Genomic DNA, 24,018 nt, shown 5'->3' with positions numbered 1-24,018 from the left:
GATAATTAACCTCTTGTCAGATTTATGATCTGCAAATATTTCCTCCCATTTCTTAGGTTGCCTTTTCACTGTTGAGTCCATAAATGTAAATCAAAGTACAGTTTGTGACTTTTTGCCCCCTCTATGCCGTAAAAGTAGGTAGTGATAATTATTTGGATTATCTGGAAGTTAGTAGGTACTTGGTTCTCTCTTAAATTAATGGGGTGTAGAGGAACTTCTTGAAGCAATCTTGTCCAAATGTCCTGTGAGGGCAGGCATTCTTCCCACAGCAATTTCCCAGCACATTCAGATACGTCCAGTGATGGAAGCTTACTGCTTCCTAAATCCATGTGTTTCAATATTGTTGTAAAGGCTTTGGAAGCTCAGTTCTTAACAGCTCCTCATGGTTTAACTGACAAAAACTTTTTTATCATGAAAGTTTTCAAATATACACAACAGTAAAGAGGACAATATAATGAAACCACGCACTGATCACCCACACCCAACACTTGCTTAACTATACTCGTGTATCTCCCTTTTTTCCTGAAGTCATTTAACCTACACAGTAACCAATCACATTACCATCATCACACCTCACAAAATCAATAGAAATTCTATCACCACACATGCAATTTAGAATTATTTTTCCCTGGATGTCTCTAAAATATCTTTTTATTGTTTGTTTGCTCAAATCACAGTAAAACAAGGTCCACACATGACAACTGGGTTGCTAATTTTTAATTATAAAAGCAACACATGCTCATTATAAAAAAGAAAAACATTCAAATGATTCAGAAAGTTATAAAGCAAAAAGTGGAATTCCCTTTTCCCTATCACCCACTTTCCATACCCCACTGGGAAGTTTCTTGCATATCCTAGAAAATGTTAATGCACGTATAAGCATATGTCTCTCCACAAATAGGATGATGCCATATATATGTCCTATAGTTCTTTTGTAATGAAAAGATGGTTGTTAGGAGCATTGCAGATCTTGTTCCCCGTCATCAGTTTGGCTAAGATAAACTCATAAAAATTTCAAATAGGTTTAGACGTTCCTTACATCGACACAAGGATTTTAAACGGTTTGGATTTGATAAGAGGTTTCGTGGGGCTAGAAGCTTATATAACATGGGGGACCCTCTTTAAGGAAACGAATTTTTAAATACCTTACTTTTTAAGAATTTGTGTAACATACGACTGTGTGAACACATTGCAAGGTCGCCTCCCCCGGCCTCAGAGGGTCTCTGAAGCTTCAACCTAATTAGCTTCTCCGTAACTCTGAGGAGCAAAATTATGAAATAGCTTAAATTTCAAATCACTGCCTTCAAACAAGCTCTCCCCAAATATCCTAGCTCTGTTTGAAACCAAAAAACAAAAGAAAGAAAAAAGAAAAGCTGGCTGTCTGTGCATCTAGCTGTGTCCTTAACAGCTGCAAGGGATTCCCCTATACGCATGTGGCAAAACTTAGTGAACTAAACCCGCTGGCTGTTTTCATTGGGTTGTTGGCAACACTGTTGGAATAAATATCATTTCGCATAAATCTCTGTCCACTAGTTCAAGTATTGCTGAGGGATACATTTTAGAAATGGAATTGTTGGGTGAAAGTGTGGGCATGGCTTTTATTTTGATACATATCCATCAAGAGTGGAAAATTTCCATTTCCCCATACTGTCACCAATCTGATAGGTGAAGAAAGTGGGTCCTGACTACGTTTTCCAGTTTCTCTGCCCAGCAGTGTCCAGTGACTGCTCATTCAAACGGAAAACTCGCATTAGAAATAGTTGATACTGGCACAGCTATAGTTTAAAACCTTTTTGAGCTAAGTACACACCAGTAAAGTACAGAATTAAAAATATCCAGAAAATTAAAGCTTCATAAAAGCCACTCGAATTTCAGATAAGGGAGGCTAAAATCCACATCACCTCTCAGTTGTTTGAGCCTGACCTAAATAAACCCCTCAAGGGGGTTTTGGAGAGAATTTCTTTCTCTAGGTAAAGAACAGCATATGGAAGAAAACATAAATTAGGATTTGAAAAAGGATTCTTTTTATATCTGCCCTGTCCAGTACAGAAGGCACTAACCACATGTGTCTATTCAGCACTTAAAATGTCACTAATAACAACTACAGAACTGAATTTCTAATTTTATTTCATTTTAATTAAATGTAAAAATGGAAGTTTAATTCAATTATTAGAAAATGTTTCAGATGTTTCGAACAACTTGAGTATGTGAGTATATTTTCCACAGTAAATTTTATGAATCTAAATACAAATTAAGTATATCTGATGAAAACCTAGCACCTAAATTGAAACACCCAATTTTGGAGACTTAATATGATAAAAAGAATATAAAGTATCTCATTATAATTTTTATGTTGATTACATATTGAAATAATGTTTTTGAACTCTTGTGTTAAATAAATTATTAAAATTAATTTCACCAGGTTTTTTGTTTTTGGAGGAGCTATTCGAAATTTTTAAATTACGTATATGGCTCGTGTTTTATTTCTGTTGGACAGTGGTTTTCTAGATCATGGTACCTACGTACAGTTTTCTGGGGAAGATGCAGACCATTCCCCGAGAACCAAACTAGACAGAACTAGAAGCCATCCATCCTCTCTAGCACCTTCTGCAGGCTGCCCTCAAAAGCCTTTTTCAGAGAGGTAACTGATGCTTCCAAACCAAGCCTTTGACTGGTCACTGTTCCTCTCTCAGGAAAGGGAGGCTTCCTGCGGTCAGCACCGGTGTTCATCCGTTAGCGGGCCGGCTTGGAGCAGGCCTGAACATGCTGCACTGGAATCTTTCCTCACTCCAGAGGGCAGTCAGCTCGAGACCTGTAGCTGTGGCATTAACCTCTCCACCTTCTGCCTCCCTCCCCACGTCCGTGTCCTCTGCCAAAAAACGTCTTTATTTGGACAAAAATCCTGAAAGGTTAGGAGACTGTTGCACGGCTACTTAACAACTCCCCCTAAAACTGCTGACCTGAGAGGTCAGGGGAACAGCACAAACGTCAGGCAATTAAAAGGACGTGTACTTGTGAATCATAGAGTACTCCTTGTTAATCACTTTATAAGTCAGCTAAGTGACAACACTGAAAGTCGCTAGGAGAGCAGTGCCCCTGTCCTCTCCTGATGTTGGTTCTGTTTTTCTCAGAAAGCTGGACGTCACTGCATTCTTGCCTCTTTCCCATACTGCGCACCAGACGCCAGACTTACTAGACCACAGATTCATACCTGAGGGAGACGGACCACGATGGCAGAATGAGAAGCGGGCCGCGGTGGGTACAGATTTTAAAAGTGCACTCAAAATGATCATTGTGCTGATGTAGCCATGAAAGCTGGTATCTTTTGAAATTACAAAGACTGTTAAAGGATGCACATTTTGATTCTCAAAAGGGAGCACAAGTGAGGAAAGGTTTGAGGCCCACTGCCCTGACCCCACATACCTCTACACCACAGCAGGCAGTGCAATGTAACGCCAGTCACACTCAAGCAAATCCCGATCCTAGGCTTTCTGTGTACTGAAGGACGTAACTCTGAATAACACGCCCCGTGTAACAATCTCTTGGGTTCTTTAATGTTTAGAATTTCAATGTGACATATGCAAAATAGAAGCTTCCCTACCTCCCCACAGCACACCTACACTTATCACCCAAAGTAGGGATATTTGGAAAGTAAACACAGCATTTCAAACTAAGTGACCTTACAAGGCAGAAAAATGTTCTTAAGTCACTTTCCTTACAGCCACTTTTCACTCACAAGGAAGGTAACACCCATAATCCTTTTTTTACAAAATCACTGGAATCAATATTACTAAAAGGCCAGATTACTTAAAATCTTGAGTCATCACTTCACCACTGGCCTCAATCATTTCTCAGCCTGTGGGAGCAGCAGAGCAAGGATTAGGGACCAGCTGGAAATTTCCTTAACCTGTTGGCAGCAGTCACCGCATAGAAATGTTTCTTGAGATAAGGAGAGAAAAAAGGGGAGGGGGAAAGCATTTTTAGACCAATTGTTTTAAGAGAAACAATAAAAAGATTTCAGCAACTTAGGCACTTGGGTTTGTTTAAAACCGATAACCTAAAGGGGAAAAGAAGATTCTAGCAAAATCATAGAATGGTGATGTGACTTTTAGGGGCCCTTCTGGAGTAAGTATGAAGTGAGAAAATACGTTATCCTTTTTACATGAACCAGGGAGCACCCTAGAACAGTGTTTTCCAAATTGTGACTCACACACCACCAGTGGGTCATGAAATTAGTAGCTTACGACCAGAATTTTTTTGAATGAAACCAAGTATCACAGAATAGAAAATATCAAAGTGCATCACACTCTGTTAAGCAAATGGGATATTTGTGTTTCCTACGTGGTTACTGGTTCTCTAGGTGAAGAATTTTGCTTTTTAACAACGACCTGAGTTAATATCAAAATGCTGGAAAGTCCCTTCCCTGGAGGACAATGGTTTTTAAGATACGTTTTACGTCCTTGGTACCAAAGAGTCCTGTTGTAAACAAAATTATAAAGCTTTTTAATAGGGCTTTCCCAGCCCCTATTTCTGAAACATGGCAAAATTGCACCTCAAACTACAAGCAGCACTTCCCAGCAACCCATTACTACTGTCACTGAGAATGTGCTCTAACTTAATTCTGTCACTTCAAGTGTCAATGTGAGTACAAACTAAATGCCACTTTTATGCCAGTCATTTTTGGTCTGTGGCATTTTTTCACTCAAGCTAACAGGTTTTACCATAAGAGAGGGTTTTTCTTTTTCCCTTAATCTTTCTATTTAGAGTCAAAAATGTAAGTAAAAACTTAGTTACCATTCTTTCAAAGGATATATTAGGAAGATATATCCTATCTTCCTTTACGAAAAGGATAAAGTACCTTCCATGTCCTCTGAGCCATGTATTTCTGCAGCAATAGCTGGGATTTGAGACGAACTTTGGATTTTGAAGCTTTGGCAGGCAAGTTATTCAGCCACTCGTGTTTCAGACACTGTGTGGCACTCATCCTGCAGCTGTGAAATCAAACACGGACGAGACGTTTAGTTGGGCTGCCCTTCCGGTTGTGCAAACACTAGTTCAGTGGGGTGGGATGCCTGAGTCAGTGGACCAGATTAATCTTGTAGGCAGATTCCCAAAAAGGGAACTCCTCACATCTAAAATTCCCCTCCTTAGAAGTTCGAGAAAGTCTTCAGCAAGATGTTCCCTGTGCTCTGTAGAGGGACTCATCCCAGTGATTAATTGCCACCTCCCAGGGAGGGGATGGGGGGTCCAGACAGGGCTGCAGGAAGCCCAGCTGTACCTGGAGTTGCTCTTAAGAAGTAAAAGACCCTGAGCCTTGTAAAGAAGCTCACCTCTCCTTCCAGAAAAACATTAACTGGTTCATCTGAATTAGAAATATTTTTCCTCCCATACTTTTCACAATCAGAAAGAAACAAAAGAGTGAAGGCCAGGGAACTATGCGTTCTCAGAGCCCAGACCCTCGGGCCTCACTCCTGGGTCATGTGCAGTTATTCCCAATGTCTGAGAATCAGACAACTGAGGGCTCTACCCAGGACTGTGACGGCTGCTGAAAACTAAGCAGGCCTTCCTCATCTAGAAATGAGGTTTTCTGGCCTTTATTCTGGGAAATAGCACCTGCATATCTCAACTTTTCCCCCAACGCTACCCTATTGCAAGTGATAACTTGGGAGTAGGACTAATTTTTAAATACGGTCCATTCTAAAACTCCTCCTAGTGTTTGTTTTCTAATCGATTTCCTTCGTCACTTTCCCTGCTACCTTTTTTGCTCCAAAGAAGTAGCAGTCTAAGAAATCCTGGACAGAACCGATCCACAGGAAGAAAGGATCTGCCCAGCACCCCGAAACTTCTCAGCCCCCAATCGGCGGGCACCATCAAAAGGTTGGTGAGTGACAAGCAATAAAGGTACCTTTTCTCTTTGACCAGCAACCGGGAAACGAAATCCTTGGCCTCTTCCGACAGCCCTTCAAAGGTGTCGGCATCGAAATCCCAGCTACAGTTGACAATGAGATTCATGGTCTCAGCATCTGTCTCCCCTAGAAATGGGGACAAGCCACTGAGTCTACGGAGGAGAGAAAGGACTGTCAGTATGTATAAGCCGCATCTGCCAACACGTGTCAAAGGGGTAGAGAGGAATCTTACAAGGTTCCAGAAGAATTAACCAAAACCAAGAGGGTTCAAAACAGTAATACCCCCATTACTTCTCACAGGAAGGGGAGCGGGAATCGGGCAGACGTGGAAGGATTGACAAATGGAAGCAAGAAAGAGCGTTCACATAAACCCCATCATGCTCACCTCTCTTCCCCTTCCCCTGAAGTAAAGAGTACACTGGAGCCCTACCCAGTTTGTCTGTTTATCAGGCACACATTCATTAGCATGTCTCTGAGACCGCCAGGTGGCGGGGGGTCAGGTACTCTACAGGCCTCAGGGGGCACAGGAAAACTGACTTCACTGGCTCCTCTAGGGTAAGGAGAGGCAGGACACCCTAACTGGCTGGCCTGGGTGGGGCCTCAAGCTTCCCCCACCTGGTGAGCACTGGCATACTAAGTGTGGGGACACGGGTCGCAATGACGCCACAGTGGTGAGACTTTGAGCGAGGCAAAGCGCCTCTGAGGAAAGAGGCGAGGGAATTCCACACAGACAGGACGGTGTTTGGTCGTTGCACAAACCTCCGCTCAGTGCACCCTACCTGTGCATCCTCAGCTCAAAGGAAACAGGGAGCACAGGGGAGGGGCAGGGTAGAGGACAGGTGTCCTGCCCCGCCCACCCCTCCTCAGGGCTTCAGTGCGCCAGCCCCCCTGGACTGCATTTCTCTGCTGGAGCGCTTTCTCTCCAGTGGATCGGAATGTGTCAGGGAGTCAGTGCCCCTGGGGTCAGCCCATGAGCAGTAACTGATCAGAGTGGGTGTGTACTCGTATGTACCCCAGGTCCCTCACCCCTCAGACGCAGTAACTCTGCCGGAGTGTTCCCCGATGGACCCCAGAGCCCCGACGATTAAACTCCAGTTGCCCACGGTGGTTACCAGCCGCCCTCCTTCCCCATCTCACCTCCTACTCTCCGTTGGGGCTTCCTGGGCACACCGCCCCAATACACGACTCGCACTCAACATGTGGCTGCTGCTAAGGCTAGTCAAACTAAGACAGATGGCCCCCAGCCCGGGGGAGCCAGGCCCTGGGCACTCACAGCATGTAGGTGATCACTCCCACACTCCACATGTCCGTGGGGAACGAGACAAACTCGTAGTTGACGACTTCTGGGGCCAGGAACTCGGGCGTCCCAAAGTTTACCTTCAGCTTCTCCCGCGGCTTGTACCTGGGGTGGGGGGGGGGGGTGAGAGGACCATGGAGTGAGCCCTGGGAGATGTGGAGGCTCTGACTCATTGCTGGTGGAAGCTAGACATTCCCAGACCCTTCCTGCCGGCCATGTTGTCCGGCCCTCACATCCCACCACACACATGGTTTCCGGGGGAATCATCACACCCCCAGGGCCCAACTCCAGAAAACCAGCCCTCTCCTCCAGGCATTTACAATCTGGGGAGGAGAGGAAATCAGCACATCTTATTCGGCATGCAGCCACGTGAATGAGCACAAATTGGGTAGAAGCTGTGCGTGGAGGTCGGCTCTCTGGTGTGTGCAGTGGGGTGGACTTGGGGTGGCTATCATCTGTCAATGTAGCTTCCTCAATATTCACTGATGATGGGGGAGGCTTTGCATGTGTGGGGGCAGGGGACCTGTGGGAAATCTCTTGTTTCTTCCCTTGATTTCTCTCTGAAACTAAAACTGCTCTAAAAAAATTAAATATTAAACAAAACACATTAAACAGGCACTTCCTATTTGCCAGGCACCGTGCTAAAAGTGTTATATATATAAACTTCTCATCCTCACAACAGCCCTATGAAGCAGGTACGATCATTGTCCCCATTTTGCAGATAAGGCCACTGAGAAACGGAAGAACAATATGAATACACTGCCAGCATGCCCCAACTGCCTTAAACCAGGGAAGTGAGTTTCCAAAATGCAGTCTCCTCTCTTCCAAGTTTGCTGAGAGCCAGGCAAATGCAGACCCGGAGCCCACACAGCCGACACCACCCAGTGGAGGAACAGCAAGTCTCACCTAGTCTCAGCCGTGCAGTGGCGGGAAGAGAGCTCAAGCCCTCCTCTGACAGCGTGGTCCAGCCCTGCCCTGGCGACTGACCTGTGGGGCCTACGGCTGAAGCGTGGAAGGAATGGCACCCTCTTGGGGAAAGAAGGCCCAGGCTCTCAGCCCCCGGAAGCTACTTTCTAGGATGAAGCAGAGCTCACAGTACAAAGCCCCCACTCTGCTGTGGTAACACTGGGTTACCAGCCTCTCCTTGAGAGAGCTTTCTTGTGTCAGTCCCAAAACTCAAATATTGGCTGAGCTGTGGGTAACCGTGCCTGGGAAAGCCGGAAAGAGTCCCAAGGAGTTCTGTCAAAGTGCCAAAATACAACCACCTTACCTTCTGGCCAGCCCAAAGTCAATGATCTTTATTTGGTGTCCTGTCTGATTGACACACAGTATGTTTTCTGGCTGGGAAAGAAAGAAAAGTCTGGTTAGGCTCAATCAGCAGCTAAGAAGGTCTGCAGCTCCCACACTGATTTGTCAAGAGGCCTCAGTTTCCCAGGCTCCAAGGGAAATGAATGGCTCAGGGCAGCCCTCCAGGGATGCGTAAATAGGTGAACAGATAGATGATAGACAGATAGATAGATAGATAGATAGATAGATAGATAGATAGATAGATAGATAGATAGATAGATAGATGATAGATAGGTAGATAGGTAGACAGATAGATGATAGACATTGAAAATAAATGAAATGGGCTAGTGTGTGACCATAAGTAGCATGAACTGGGGGGACCTGGAAGACCTGTGTAAAGGGGTAGCGACCGCGCAGCTCCAGCCACAGCCACATAGGAAGGCAGCGCCTCAGTCCTCAAGAGAAGCCAGAAATCCAAGTTTTTATGTGAAAATTCCATGCTTTTAAATGTTGACAACTAAATCCTTTCTGAACTAATTTATTAGTCCTAATAGTTTGCTCCCACCCTCCTTGAGATTTTCTATGTACAAGAAAGATCTTGTCATCTGTGAGTAGAGACAGTTTTACTTCTGCCTTTCCAATCTGGATGCCTTTTATTTCTTTTTGCCTATCTGCCCTGGTTAGAACCTCAGGTACAAAGTTTAATAGAAGTGGCGAGAGCAGACATCCTTATCTATTCTGTATCTATATAAATGTTTTTAATTCTTTTATTTATGCTTATGAGTTAAAAGTGTAACTCTAGAAATCAATAACAATATCCATCTGCAAAATAGTATCCTGGAATACAATAATCGGTTTTGTTGAATTTATGACGAACTTGCAATGACGAAGCGTTCTTGACCTTCTATGATGTGTAAATATCGTAAATTTGTTGCTGTACATAAAATTTCTTATACCTTGTATCTGTTCTTGTGTTTTGCAATTATTTGTTACATAAAATTTATTGTACCATAATATGTTAAAAAATAAACGCTAAAATTCCTTTATAATACAAAAAACAAGTACCTAAATATAAACAAATAAAAATTTGAATTAAAAAATTAAAAAGATTTTTTTCCCTGAAAGATTGGGCCAAAAATGTGGGTGTGCATTATACACGGGAGCGCATTATATACAGCAAAATACGATATGTTGGCTGTGGTTTTTCATAGACAGCCTTTGTCAGATTAAGAACGTTATTTTCTATACCTAGTTGGTTCAGTGATTTTATCATGAAAAGTAGTTTGATTTTGTCAAGCATCTATTAAAATGATTATGTGATTTAGTTTTTATTCTTTTAATATGGCATTGTACATTGATTGGTTTTTATATTAAACAAGACTTGCATTCTTAGGATAATTCCTATTTTGTGATGTGTATAATCCTTTTTATATGTTACTGTATTCAGTTTGCTAATATTTATTGAGAAATTTTGCATCTATAGTCATAGGGATATTGTTCTGTTTCCTTGTGGGGTCTTTGTCTGGTTTTGGTATTAGGATAAGACTGGTCTCATAAAATGAAAGGAAGTGTTCCTTTCTCTTCTGTTTTTTGGAAGAGTTTGTAAGGGTTTGTTATTCTTCTTGAAACATTTGGTAGAATTCACCAGTGAATTCACCATACTGGCCTCAGCTTTTCTTAGTGGGTATTTTTTAATGTCAATTTGAGCACGTGTTACATTCAGAATTTTTATTTCTTCTTCAGTCAGCTTTCAGTAGGATGCGTCTTTTAGGAATTTGTCCATTTTATCTAAGTTATCTAATTTATTGGCATACAATTTTTCATACTATTCCCTTAGTATCCTTTTTATCATTTCTGTAAGGCTGGTAGCAATGTCCGGTCTTTTATTCCTGATTTTAGTAATTTGAGTTTTCTCTCTTTTTCCCTTATTCAATATTGCTAAATATAAATAAGTTCTGGGGATGTAATATACAGCATGGTGACTATAGTTAATAATACTGTATTGAATATTTGACAGTTGCTAAGAGAGAATATTTTTAAAATTCTCATCACAATAAAATTGTAATGATATATGGTGATAGATGTAACTAAACATTGTGGCAATCATTTTTCAGTATATGCATGTATCAATGATTATGTTGTATACCTTAAATTAATACAACGTTATATGTCAATTGCATCTCAATAAAATCTGAAAAAAAATTTAAAAATAAACAAAACAGATAAATCTTTAGCTAGACTTAAAAAAGAGAGAGGACTCAAATAAAATTAGAAACAAAAGAAGAGATGTTACAACTGCTAGCAAACAAATATAAAAGATCAGAAGAGATTACTATGCATTACATGCTAACAAACTGGATAACCTAAAAGAAATGGATAAATTACTAGAAACATACAACCTGTCAGGACTGAATCATGAAGAAATAGAAAATCTAATGAGACCAATTACTGGCAAGGAGTTTGAATCAATAATCAAAAATCTTCCAACAAACAAAAGTCCAGAACCAGATGGCTTCACTGATGAATTCTACTAAACATTTAATGAAAAATTAATACCAATCCTTCTCAAACTTTTCCAAAAAAATAGAAGAGGAGGGAACGCTTCCAAACTCATTTATGTGGCCAGCGTTACCCTGATACCAGAACCAGACAAGGACACCACAAGAAAAGAAAATTGCAAACTAATATCTCTGAAAAACATAGATGTAAAAATCCTCAACAAAATATTAGTAAACTAAATTCAACAATACTTTAAAGGATTATACACCATGATCAAATGGGAGTTATTCCAGGGACACACAGATGGTTCAAGATATACAAATCAACCAATGTGATATACCAAATTACCAAAATGCAGGATAAATGTCATATGATCTCCATACATGCAGAAAAAGCACTTAACAAAATCCAAATCCATTTCATGATTAAAAACCTTCAATAAACTGGGCATAGAGGGAACGTACCTTAACATAATAAAGGCCCTATATAACATGACTACAGATAATATACTCAATGGCAAAAAGCTTCCAGCTTTTTATCTAAGATCAGGAACAAGACAAGGATACTCACTCTCACCACTTCTTCAATATAGTATTGGAAGTCCTAGCCAGAGCAATTAGGTAATAAACAAACAAACAAACAAATAAATAAATCCAAATATAAAAAGGAAGAAGTAAAACTCGCTATTTGCCATAATGTTATATACAGAAAACTCTAAAGACTTCACCAAAAAACTATTGGAACTTAAAAGCAAATTCAGTATATTTTGATACAAAATATATACTGATGTATTAAGATACAAAAGCAATATACAAAAATCAGTTGTATTTCTATACACTAACAACAAACTATCAGAAAGAGAAATTAAGAAAACAAACCCATTTACAATTGCATCAAAAAGCAAAAAGTACTTAGGATAAATTTAACCAAGTTGGTGAAAGATCTATGCATTGAAAATTTTAAAACATTGATGAAAGAAATTGAAGAAGACACAAATAAATGGTAAGATACTTCATGCTCAAGGGTTGGAAGAGTTAATCTTGTTAAAATGTCTATATTACCTAAAGTAATCTACTGATTCAATGCGATCCATATCAAAATTCCTATGGCATTTTTCACAGAAATAGAATAAACAATCCTAAAATTTGTATGGAATCACCAAAGACCCTGAATAGCCAAAGCAATCTTGAGAAAAAAGAAAGCTGGAGGCACCACATGTCCTGGTTTCAAACTATATTACAAAGCTATGGTAATCAAAACAGCATGGTACTGGCATAAAAACAGACACATGGATCAATGGAACAGAATAAAGAGCTCAGAAATAAACCCATGCATAAAAAAAAAGAAAAGAAAAGGCTGCCATGGATCAGTGCTTACTTTTCATCAAGTAGACAAAAGAAAGTGTACTGCATTCATTCAATGGAATATCACATGACACTTAAAGAGAATGAGAAAAGATGTCTACAGTGTACTGGGAACTAACAAGGGCAAGTTTACAAACGAGGTGCACAATCTGACTCCCTTTGTGTGTGTTTGTGTGCCATGTCAAATTGCTAATACAGAAAACCTCTCAGCACAGAGACTGGGTGGGAAGAACCTTCACAGTTTATCTCATACATTTCTATACTGTCTGTATTTGTTACCTATTTTAATTTTTCCAGAACTAATCTTAAAGATACTTTTAAAGAAAAAAAGTCATTGTATCATTTAAACTTCAAATAACACTTCAAGAGGTATGCTATCCACATTTCACACATGGAAGAGCCGAGGCTCAGGAAGGCAATGTGACTTGTCTGCCCACACTCCAGAACTAGGAAATGGCAGAGAGGCAGGAAGGGAAGCCAGATTGTCAGTGCACAGAGAGCGCTCTCAGAGATGAGAGAGCAGCAGGGCAGCCGGGGGCCCACCCACCTTGAGGTCCAGGTGGAGGACGTAGTGCTGATGGAGGTAATGCACACCCTCGCAGATCTGCTTGGTGAACAGGACCACGTCCAGTTCAGTCAGGTGGTACTTCTCATCTGTGATCCGGTCAAAGAGTTCACCCCCATCCACACTGCCAAGGCAAAGGGAGAGTCAGGCGCTGGACTAAGCGAGGCTTTCAGAGAACCTGTCCACCCTTAGCTCCAGGAGCTAAAACAGGTCGACCCAGTGAGCCCGAGGGTGCTGCTGTCATCTGGTGTTTTCTGGGGACCTTTTTTCTGGCCCATTCCCAGTGCAGAGTGCAGGTGGTAAAAAGGAAGTGACGGGCCAAAGGGAACACGGGGATGCCTGCAGTCGTGATAACCCAGGCTCACTCTGGATGCCCTCGGCCAAGGTGGTAAACCCTTTACCTACAGGGCCCGGTTAGTACCTACACAGCAAGAACCCCAAATGGGCAAGTTAGACCCATTTCCAGGTCCAGCATCACTAATCTTTTACATCTTCAAGAAAAGCCAGGTATCTAGGATTTCATGGGAAGTTTCCCTGTTTCCAACTGCTAACAACTAAATCAAAGTTACTTAAAATTGTGTAGGCCAAACTGGCACCCATCTGCAGGTCAAATCAGGCTCCCTCGCTACTGGTTTGTGACAAATGCTTTGTCCTCCGTGCTCCACACTGGAGGCCAAGCAGAGAAGGTGGTGACATTCCCTGGATGTCCCAGAGAAGGGGAGGGGAGGGCTCTGCCCAGAACCCCACCCCCAGCCTGCCGGAGAAGCTGCCCCACCCCCACACTCACTACTCCATGACCAGCGTGAAACTGTTCTTGCTCTCGAAGGCGTCGTAGAGTTGGATCAGGTTCACGTGGCTCAGCTGGTTCATGATGTTGATCTCGTTCTTCACATCCTCCTTACGGAGCCAGAGGGGACAGGAGTTTGAAGAAACGGATCAGGAAGAGTTGCCAGCTGTGCCTCCCGAGACACACACATGGATGCATCCACGTGCCGCCCCTCACCCTTGTTTCCTGCTCTCACACCAGGTTTCTTCAACTCACCACCCAAACCGGGTTCTGACGACAGAAGGGACCCACCCATTTCACAGATAGGAAACTGGAGGCCCAAGCAGGAAACCGGGAAGGTCCAGGAGGACCCTGCTGCCCAGGATGTGAGGTGACCTGCTAACTGGGGTGTGTCATGGAAAAGAGGCGGGAAAGGTGGGCAGCTTTCCTGCTCAGCACGGAGGGGTCTGGGGCAGTGTGGGGCCCAGGGTAGGGGGCCGACAAGGAAGTGAAGGAGTCCTGAGATGGCCAGAGGCACCGGCAGCCCGGGCCGTGTCTCACCCGGTCCTTGGCGCTCTTCACTTTGATGATCTTGGCAGCCAGCGAGAGGCCTGTGGACTTCTCCGTGCACCTGTGGACCTCACCAAAGCGGCCCCTGCAGGCACGACGACACAGCAGGCTCAGTGCCCGAGGTCCGCCCCGACATGGCAGGCCATCCTGTCCCCGGGGCTTTCTGGTCCCACCTCTCCTCCACCCCGAGTAAGCATGTCATCACCCCCACTCCACACAGGCTACCTAAAACCTAGAGAAGAGCTGGGACCCTGCACTCCTCACCCCACTCTCCGTGGACTGCCCACTCACATGTTCAGGGTAGCTCCCTCCCGGCCCTGGCTCAATCGGCCAGTTCCTGGGAACCTGCCGGCCCTCCTGCTCCCGCCCCTCGTCAAAGCAGAAAGCCCACCTACCCTCCCAAGACTTCGTGCTGGCACACTGTGTAACCTGCTGAGCTCGATGACTCCTTGACACTCACCACCCGGTGCTCAAAAGGGGCTGGCGGCGCCGGACTGTCATCTGTTGAGGACACAATAGCCTGTGAGCCTCCTGCGTGCAGCCCCCACGCCTCAGCTACCCATCCCAGACCCACTGGGTCCAAGTGACAAGCCTTTTGCCCTTCTCAAGGATTATCTCGTTCGAGTCACCCATGGCAGAGGAGAAAGCTGAGTCCCAGAGACGTGAGGTTGACTGGCCCAAGGTCACAGTGACACAGTGACAGATGGGATTGCGACCTGGGTCTCCCGGCACCTAGTGCTCATTGCAACATGGAGAGGTTATGTCCAGTCTAGTCACTGAAGTCGGGAAGGGGCCGGGGGTGGTCAGTGCGGCTGCGAGAAACGGAAGGGATGTGGGGCAGAGCGAGGGAGCAGAGTCTAATGGCGGGACCACAGTCAGCGGTCAGCAGGGCCAGCGAGGGCGGCATGCCAGGCAGGCAGCTGGAGAAACAAACTCCCAGCCTCCCTCTCCTTTTGCCCTTGGATGTCTGTCTGCACAGGGCACGGGCGCCAGTGACGCAGCCCCTAGCGGGTCAGTCCTGGGGGTGGGGTGGGGGTGGACAGTGGTCTGGAGGGGAAATGGAGGGTGCCAGGCCTTGGGAAGATAAAAACGGTTTAGATATCTTTTTAAATCTTGTCCTTCAGAGGTGATAGGAACCTAGAAAGGGCACATGAAATCAAGTAGAGGAATAAAACAGAATGCAGAACACCCGGCAAACATAATGACACGGGCTGGTCTGTGTGGTAAGGGCTGCCAGACACCACGGCGGGAAGTCTGCCGCTTGGCCTGACATGTTTGGACCCCGTCACGGACACTCAGTACTCCAGGAGTAACTCCACTACCATGTCTCCCCAAAATAAGACCTAGCCGGCCCATCAGCTCTAATGCATCTTTTGGAGCAAAAATTAAAATAAGATCCAGTCTTTATATAATATAGTACAGTATAGTATAATATATTAATATAATACTGGGTCTTATATTAATTTTTGCTCCAAAAGACGCATTACAGCTGATGGTCCAGGTAGGCCTTATTTTCAAGGAAACACGGTACCTCCAAAACTGAGAAAACACTGCTCGCTTTGTCTTAATACAAGCAGCTTTCTGCTCCCCAAAGTAGAAGCTTGAAATTGCTCTGAGAGCATATTGTACCTTCTTTTTTGTTCCCTGAGCCATGGGCTCCAAGGGGTAACATTTGTGAAGTTTTGTTGTTTTCCTGGGCCCCTACAGTGGTCGGGAGAGCCTGGATTCCAGGTGGTGTAACAGATTCCATATCCACAACTCTGGTCTAAAGTTGGCTTTGCCGCCTGCTGTTCTGAGCGGAGGTGGAGTGATGCGTTTTGCACGCAAGATCCTGGGGCCAGACGGCATAGTCAGGCCCTGGCTCCCGCAGCCCGGACTCTGGCCTGGAGCGTGTTTCTCAGCCTCTCCTGTGTCTCCATGTATGCCCACCCCACGCGTGTGAGGGTGGAGGCCGGCACTAGGCTGCTTGGCACAGCGAGTCCTCGGTTAACGCTGGCTTTATCTCACCGTCCCGGGCCCACAAAAGCCTGCTCTCAGCTGTGCTTCAGGAATTAAGGGAGCTGCATCCACATCTGGACCCAGCCACACTAGGGGGGAAGCAGCAGCTGGGGAAGCCAAGGTGACATGGCGACTGCAGAGCTCAGAGCGGCAAGGGGCACCAGGATGCCTGCTGGACACACAGCCCATCTCAGGGACCTCCAGAAATTCCTGGCCAGGAATCAGCCAGGGCTGGCCTTGCTGCAGCCACATGGGATGAGGGCACGTGACCTCAGGGCTGGAGGAGTTGAGGGCTTTGGGGCACGGGAACAAAGGACGCCCCCCACACCACTGGGACAGGAAGCAGGTCCGCGCCGGACCACCCCTTCTCTATAACTGGGTACAAATAGCTGACAGTGGGCTGGATATTCCTGCCTGTCTCCATCCAGAATGACAGCAGGGTCGGGAGGCGCAGGCAGGCGGGTGCTTTGAGAAATCCCCCAGCGGAGCCCCACAGGCTCCCTCCCAGCTCTGCGCTGCCCCTTCAGCCCCGGGAGGTACCAGCAGGATGCTCGGATCTTGCATGCCCCAGATGGGCATTATCTCTCCCCAGAAGCTACAGGGAAGTCCCCCAAAAGTAGGCCCTCCAAACCCACTCACCTGGGGCACACGGCAGCACCGTCACTTACCCAGAACCACGCTGCCAGCCTCAGCTCCCAGGGGCGTCCTCCTTCCGGCCTCAGCTCTGTCCGGGTCCCCGGTGGTGCAGTCCATCCCAGACTTAGGGTTTCCTGCTCCTGGGCCTTCATCTCCCACGTCCCTCCTGGCCCCACTTGGTCCCAGGGCCGCTTCGGCCGCAGGCTGCTGCTTCTCCTCAGCCTTTGCTTCTCCACCGCTGCTCAGCTCACACAGTGGGGAAATCTCACTGGCTTCTTTTGGGATCTGTTTTCCCAGCTCAGTCTCAGGGGCCTGGGGGCAGCATGTGGGCCCAGGTGGGTCCTGCTCGTCTGCCTGGGCAGCTGCTGGAGCCTCCACAGGGGGTGTGGGTCTGAGGCTGTCCCCTCGTGTCACGAGTAGCTCCCCAGGGGTATCCGTCTCCTGCACATGGATGGAGATCCTGGGCAGAGAGAAATATGGCCCTGACTGAGGTTAAAAGCAAAAACTCTGAAGTCAGAACACACCTGGGTTCAAACACTTGCTACCGCCACTCACTGACCATGGCTGCTTGGCCTGTTTTCTCATCTGTGAAAAGGGCCCTGAGGATTGTTATTACAGCTTGAGGTTGGAACTAGTGGACTTCAGCCCCCGCCCCTCTGGATCCCTGCCCACCTCTGCCCAGACAGGACAGCAGGGAGAGGCCAGCCTCAGTGACAGCGGTGCCATCAGCTCTCAGGATCCCATGGAATGAGCACACAGAGAGGGCTTGAAGCCACCTGTGCCGGGCAAGAGAAGCAGCAGACACCTCTGAGGCCCTGGGAAATGAGCTTCTGCCCAAGGAGAACTATGTATGGCCTGGAGGCAGGAGACCCAGGCCTTCTCTGGGCCTCGGTTTCCCTTTCAGTTGAATGAAGAGAAGGGAGAACCAAGTCAAACCTCACACCGGAAGCCACACGTCAGACATTTTATTAAAATCAGGCAATTGTTCATAGTCGGGACTTTCTGCTTCTCTTGAGAGAACAGAACTGGCTGTGCTGGGCCTGCCTAGCCAAGCGGCAGCTCTCTACCTCCCCACAGACCCTGCTGCACTGGCAATGCCCCTGGGCCCACGCCGTCCATTTTCATGACCCAGTTCTGTGGCGTTGGGGTTTGGGACCCAGATGGAGGTCGGGAATGCCCGACCCTGGGAACCACGACCCCCAGTGGCTTAGACCCTCCCTCTCAGAGTTGCCCCTGCTCTGACTGCTCCTCCCAACCCCACTGCCAGGGTCTGTGAGTGTTGGGATGGGGGTGCGGTGAAGGTCCAGCATGGACTGAGTCTCAGGACGGAGCCAGGCGGCCTCCATTCTGGTCTTAGCTCTGCCACTGGTTGCTGCACAACTTTGGGTAAGTGCAGCCTCAGCTCCCTTCTCTGTCAAACGGACAGAAATACCTCACAGAGTGCTGAGAGAGTCACTAAGAGAAGAAAGCACACACGCAGGAGGGTTCAAAGAGTGAGGCCTAAAGCGGCGCGGCCGCTGGGGAAAACAGTATGGCGGGTCTGCAACACTTTAAAAATAGAACTACCATATAATCCAGCCATCTCACTTCTGGGAATATGTCCAAAAGAACTGAAGGCAGGGTCGCAGAGATATGTGGACAACCACGTTCACAGCAGCATGACTCACAAAGCCAAAAGGTGGCAGCAGCTCAAGTGTCCATCGACAGATGACTGGATAAACCAAATGTGGTCCATATGTACACGGACTATGTTCAGCCTTAAAAAGAAAGGAAATCCTGACACCTGCTACAACATGGATGAACCTTGAAGATATCATGCTAAGTGAAATGAGCCAGTCATGAAAAGGACAAATACTATATGATTCCACTTATATTAGATGGTGCAAAAGTAATTGCGGTCTTTGCAATTTTTAACCTTTTAAACGGCAATTACTTTTGCACCAACCCAATATAGGGAACGTAGAGTATCAAATTCATAGAGATAGGAAGTGGAACGGTGGTTGCCAGGGGCTGGTGGGAGGAGGATATGGGGAGTTGTTTGATGGGCACAGAGTTTCAAATTTGCAGGATGAAAAAGTTCTGGAGATCTGTGTCCCAACAATGTAAATACACTTAACACTACTTAACTGTACACTTAAAGATGGTTAAGATGGTAAATTTTATGTTACGTGTTTTTTATCAGAAGAAAAAAAACATTCGAGACCTTTCCCCATCGGCCAAAGGCCCCCCCTATTTCCCCACCCGAGAGCTGCAGGTCTTCTGAGACCGTGCCTGCTCCTGGGTGTGTCTGAAAGACTCGGCAGCCTGTCCATTGCCGAGGCTTGAGCAGGAGGCAGCAGAATCCTCCCAACATTATGCCCCCCAAGACTGAGTATGGGTTGGTGATGACAGGGAAGGATGGGGAGGGTGGCATCCAAGTCTAGCTCAGGCCTCGTCTTCACTAAGGACCGTGGGGAATTTCAGGAAGCCAGGGGCTAAAGGGAATCCCGGTGGCCAGGAGAGAAGACTGACAGTCACTGCCGTCCCCTTTGGTCTTTGCACCTATGGGTTCAGGGGATCGCCCAACAGCACTGCCACGTGTCCCCTTGCCACTTTGAGTGTCCAAGGCTTTCCCGCCTGCTGCCCAGGTCACTCAGGGCAGGCGCTGCTAATCGATGGCCCCACTTCATCCCACCAATACCGGGTGCGGCCTCAGGCCCCTCCACACACGGCACTCACTGCCAACCAGAGCTCAAGGCTCTGTTCCTCGAAACACACCGCATGCTGGCTGAGAAAGGGCAGGTGTGTCTGAAATCCAGCTCCGGCCGAAACTGACGCACAGCCCTTTGCCCCCTCACTCAGAATCTCCACATCTTTTTTGGGTCCCTTACAAGTTCATAGAAAGGCCCCACCACCCCATCTCCAGATTCCACACGTGGAACATTGGCTGGGATACAGGGAAGGGGAGGAATGCCTGCCAGGAATTCTTCCCCCACCCCACCTTCCACTGATTACGTCTCCTGGGGGCTCCCATTTCCTTCCTGCACAAAGGCTTCAGACAAACGATCTGGGCTTCTCTGCCAGCTGCCACAGCACAGACACCAGGTCTCCTCTGGGAGCCAGGCCTGAGGGACGGCTCAGCCACAGGTCAGGTGCAAGAGGGCACCAGGCTCCTGAGAGAGAAACCTGAGAAGCACAGTACCCTTCAATGGGCCACTCTGGGGCCGGGACGCACTGCCCCTACCCCCACCCAGGGTACTGGAAAATAGAGCTGGGGGTGCGGGAGATTGCGAGTCAGCGGTGCGGGCTCTTCACTCTCCCATACTATGTCTGATGAGGGCAGGTCTTCTAGGTGACGTCCCTGAGGGGCAAGCCACAGCCCCACCTCCAGGACCCTAAGCAAAGTCCTCCTGATGGATCCTCCAGCTCTGCGTGCCCACCCCTCTCCTGCCATAGTATTTAGGATGTAATTAAATGCAGACCCGAGGAGCAGGATGGTGCTAGTGGTTAGGCGCAGATTCTGGAGTCCAGTAACCCGGGTTCAGATTCCAGCTGTGAATCCCTAGCTGCATGGCCCTGGGCACGCTGGACCTGTTTCCTCATCAATGAAATGGGGATGCCAACCACACTTGCCTCCTGGGAATGCTGTGAGAATAAAATGAGAGGATGCCTGTGACATGCTCTGTCCATGCCTGGCATGTGGGAAGTGTTGGGTGAGGACCCCCTTTCAGCTACTGTTATGGCTCTAAGAGCTGGTGATTCTCTGCCCCACACTGGGGTCACCTGGGGAGCTTGTAGACACAAAACCAAACCAAAAATCTAATGCCCGAGTCTCACTGCAGACTGAATAAATCAGAATCTCTGGGCATCAGTACTTTAAAAAATTCCTTCTGGGTGATTCTTTTGGTGCCAGGTGAGAATGCGTGCTCTAAGCTCCGAGAGCAGGGCCTAGGCCTTCTCCTGCCACCCCCGTAACGCCTAGCCCAGCACTGCACAGACCATGGAACTCAGCCGTGCCGCTGGTCCCTCGGCTGTGCCCCAGCTGAGGGGCTGTCATGCTGCCCTGGCCCGGCCTGCGGGGGCACCACTTACCTGGGACGCATTTCTCCAGCACTGGGAGCTGCCGTGGCCTGGGCTGGCAGCCCTGCAGTCAGCTTCACGCCCTCCTCTGAGGGCCGAGGGTCAGGCCCCCCAGACAGTGTCCCTTCACCTGATGCAGCCTCCTGGCCGGTGGGGGCCTCACTGACCCTGGAGGGCGCTGCAGGCAATTCCAGGCCAGGCCCGGGATTCTCGCCGGATGCCCCAGGAGCTTCTGCTTCTGCCTCTCCGGGCGGCAGCAGGTGGCCAGGGGGCACCTGGTCCGGGCCAGGAACTCCGTTTCCCTGCCCTGGCAAGGCCTCTGACTGGGTGAGGACATCAGCTCCCACTCCTGAAGCGTTGATGGGGGGCGGCCTCTCCACTGGCCCCTCGGGCAGGTCAGCCTTTGGGCTCTCTATAGCAAAACAGGCAGGATAAAAATACACTCCCACTTGGAGGAGTATATTCCAAAGATATGACAAAGAATATGCAGAGGGCCACTCAACGCAGCCTGTTTGTAACAGGCTGAGTAAAAACAACCCCAGTGGCCACCAGTGGGGGGATGCCTGATAAACCATGGCCCAGCTACATGGCCCCGAAAAGCAGAAACGAAACCTCCATCTGTGGCTGTAGGGTGACCTCAGGATGCACTGTAAGTGAGATTTTTCTCTACAAGAGGTGGAGAAAAGTGTGTGCTGTGCTTTTGTTTAAGGTGTGTGTGTGTGTGTGTGTGTGTGTGTGTGTGTGTGCACGGGCATGTGCATAACCACTTATAATGGAGTCTAAAGACACTGGACCTCAGAGGAAAGGTGAGACAAAAATTTTGTAAAACGGTTACATATGGCAGGAGGAAACAGGAGACAAGAAGCCAGGACAGCTCAACGTCTCAATCTACCTTGTTTTCTCAATTTGATTTTTGAATCATGTAAATATCACACAAAATTATAAACTTTAAAACAGCAACCCATAAAAAGTTAAAGCAAAGTGAAAAAAATAAACGTGATATCTATCAAGTTGGTGGCATTTGCTAAGCAAAGAACTATTCCAAGTGACTTTAAAAGAGCAACTGTCACCTCTGGTGGGTGTGCATTAAAGACAAAAAGGACTGGGGGTGGGGAGCTTCAGCAGCTTTTCAGTAATGACGTGGCTGGTGGTGCTGGTGGAGTGTTTTTCTGAACAGGTCAGGTGTGCGACGCGGGGGAAGCAAAGAGGGTGCACTCACCTCCCCAAGGGCCCCCGATCTCGGCTTGCACAGCTCTGCTGCTCAGCACACGCTTTGGTCTCGCTCCTTTCTCTTCCACGCTCTCTTTGTTCTGAAAGAACGGTAAACACTGTCACGGTCATCATCCACACCTTCGCTTAGGCCACACACATTTGCTGCACACCTACCTCGTGCTTGAGGAGAAAAGTACCTAGGTTATTTCCCGACCTCTCGCAGTAATACCAGAGGGTGGATACTGCTATTGTCACTGTAGAGATAAGGACCCGAGGCTTTCCCCAGTCATCTTGCTAATGTGTCACTGTATTACTAGCCCCTGAGAGGGGGTCTAACCAGACTGGACCTCAAAGTACTTAGACCAAGGGTGGAAACTAAATTTTATCTTGGAATGTCAACTCAGATCCATCGGTCACAGCTACAGGAGTGTTGGTGGGGTTGGATTCCTAAGTCAAATGAATCTGTGCTTGCAGAGGGAAGCATGCTGTGACACATCGATAATGCCTGCCTGGGAGCTGGGTGGGTGAATCCCAGTCAGCCCTCTCCGGCACAGCAGAGTGGCCAGGGCACCTGCTCTTGGGACTCCTGAGCCAGACTTGCTTGGCTTAAATCTGACCTTCACCACTCGGCCAAGATCCTTAACTTCCGTGCGTCTCACTTTCCTCATCTGTAGAGTGGGGAGAATAATATTCTCTACTCACAGAGTGGTGGGAGTCTTGGGGAAGCTGACCTGTGGAATGGACTGGAAGGGTGCCCAGCACATGGGGAGTGGTGAACAGCACGGGGATTTTGTCCTGCCTGAGACAGAGCTGTCTGTGTTCAGTAGGCCCGTCGTGTAAGGACGCTCGGAGCCCAGCTCCCGGCAGCTCCTCCTTAACTCTGGACAGTCCATACCAGCCCAGTGCTTGCAGGTGCTCTCACTCCTGAAATAGCCTGGAGCTCTCAGTTTTTCTCAGTATGAATATCCCGGATGGCCTGATCCCTGGTGCCTCTGGGCCTTTGACTGCTGAAGCCCCTAAGACTCCTCCTGGCACTTGTCACAGCAGCAGGTCCAGTCACAGCCCTGAGCCTGGGTTGAACCCCTGGGCCCAGGGAACTTCACTGAAGGCCCTTTCTCCTGCCTCAGCCTCAGAGGCCCTGTTTGGGAGTCCAGAGGCCAAAAAGAGCTCAAGACGTGTTCTATTTGGCTTGCACAGCATTTAAAAATTTTTGTTATCAAGATTTTAAATGTTGGAGATTTCTTACATTAAAATCCTAAGTTCCCTTTTGGGGTGATAGAATTGGTTTATATTTTGACTATGGTGGTATTTGAGTGTATACATTTGTGGAACTGTATACTTCAAAGGTGTATATTGGGGGCGCAGTGTATTGTATGTCAATTACACCTTAATAAAACTGATTAGAAAAAATTCTAGTTTCTCAGCTTCTCTTGAAAAAAAGTCTGAAGACCTTATAACTCCAGGCCCACGTGGCAAATCGGCTGGAGGGGTTCCCTGTGAGTGGGCACTGGGGTCCTCACCTCACAGCGAATAGCTCCCTGGCACTAGGATGAGGGTTGGTTCCACTGCTATTCCTACCCTGTGCCCCTTCTCTCAATTCTACTATCTTTGGGACACCAGGACACCAAGCTTTGCCCTCTTCATGGTGACAACACAACGTGTAAGAATATATAGCCCAGAGCCTGGCATGCGGTGGCACTTAATAAATGCTAGGTGCTACCGTCATGATTATCACCAGCTTTGTCATCAATGTCACCTGGACCCCCGCTCAGCAAAGACCTTGCCCTTGGCCTCTTTCCTGCCACTGCGGGAGCTGGGGGCCTGGAGGCATTAGCACAGGCTGCCCCGTGCCACCCGAG

General features: G+C 47.3%; 1 protein-coding gene across 4 annotated transcripts in view; it reads right to left on the bottom strand.

Moving 5' to 3' along the window:
* Positions 1–702: 702 nt before the first annotated feature.
* The window catches only part of MYLK3 (myosin light chain kinase 3), a 40,039-nt gene continuing 16,723 nt past the window's right edge, over positions 703–24,018 (bottom strand). For 2 of the 4 annotated variants that reach the window (XM_019731853.3, XM_088800371.1), the window contains exons 2-13: positions 22,167–22,257; positions 20,960–21,359; positions 16,921–17,348; positions 14,650–14,755; positions 14,246–14,339; positions 13,706–13,815; positions 12,901–13,042; positions 8,474–8,544; positions 7,180–7,308; positions 5,906–6,058; positions 4,859–4,991; positions 703–3,939 (exon numbers count right to left, since the gene is read on the bottom strand). In XM_019731853.3, the coding sequence (XP_019587412.3) occupies positions 3,880–3,939; positions 4,859–4,991; positions 5,906–6,058; positions 7,180–7,308; positions 8,474–8,544; positions 12,901–13,042; positions 13,706–13,815; positions 14,246–14,339; positions 14,650–14,755; positions 16,921–17,348; positions 20,960–21,359; positions 22,167–22,257 (1,917 nt within the window). In that variant the 3' untranslated portion in view covers positions 703–3,879. The remainder of the gene's footprint in view (positions 3,940–4,858; positions 4,992–5,905; positions 6,059–7,179; positions 7,309–8,473; positions 8,545–12,900; positions 13,043–13,705; positions 13,816–14,245; positions 14,340–14,649; positions 14,756–16,920; positions 17,349–20,959; positions 21,360–22,166; positions 22,258–24,018) is intronic. The other 2 variants (XM_019731852.3, XM_019731854.3) reach the window with 1 other exon arrangement.

This window comes from Rhinolophus sinicus, chromosome 8 (genome assembly GCF_057876585.1).
Source record: "Rhinolophus sinicus isolate RSI-liver-muscle chromosome 8, RSI-T2T, whole genome shotgun sequence".
Lineage (NCBI taxonomy): Eukaryota > Metazoa > Chordata > Mammalia > Chiroptera > Rhinolophidae > Rhinolophus > Rhinolophus sinicus.
The sequence above is the reverse complement of the archived record's forward strand: the minus strand, read 5'-3'. Positions and strand labels throughout refer to the sequence as shown.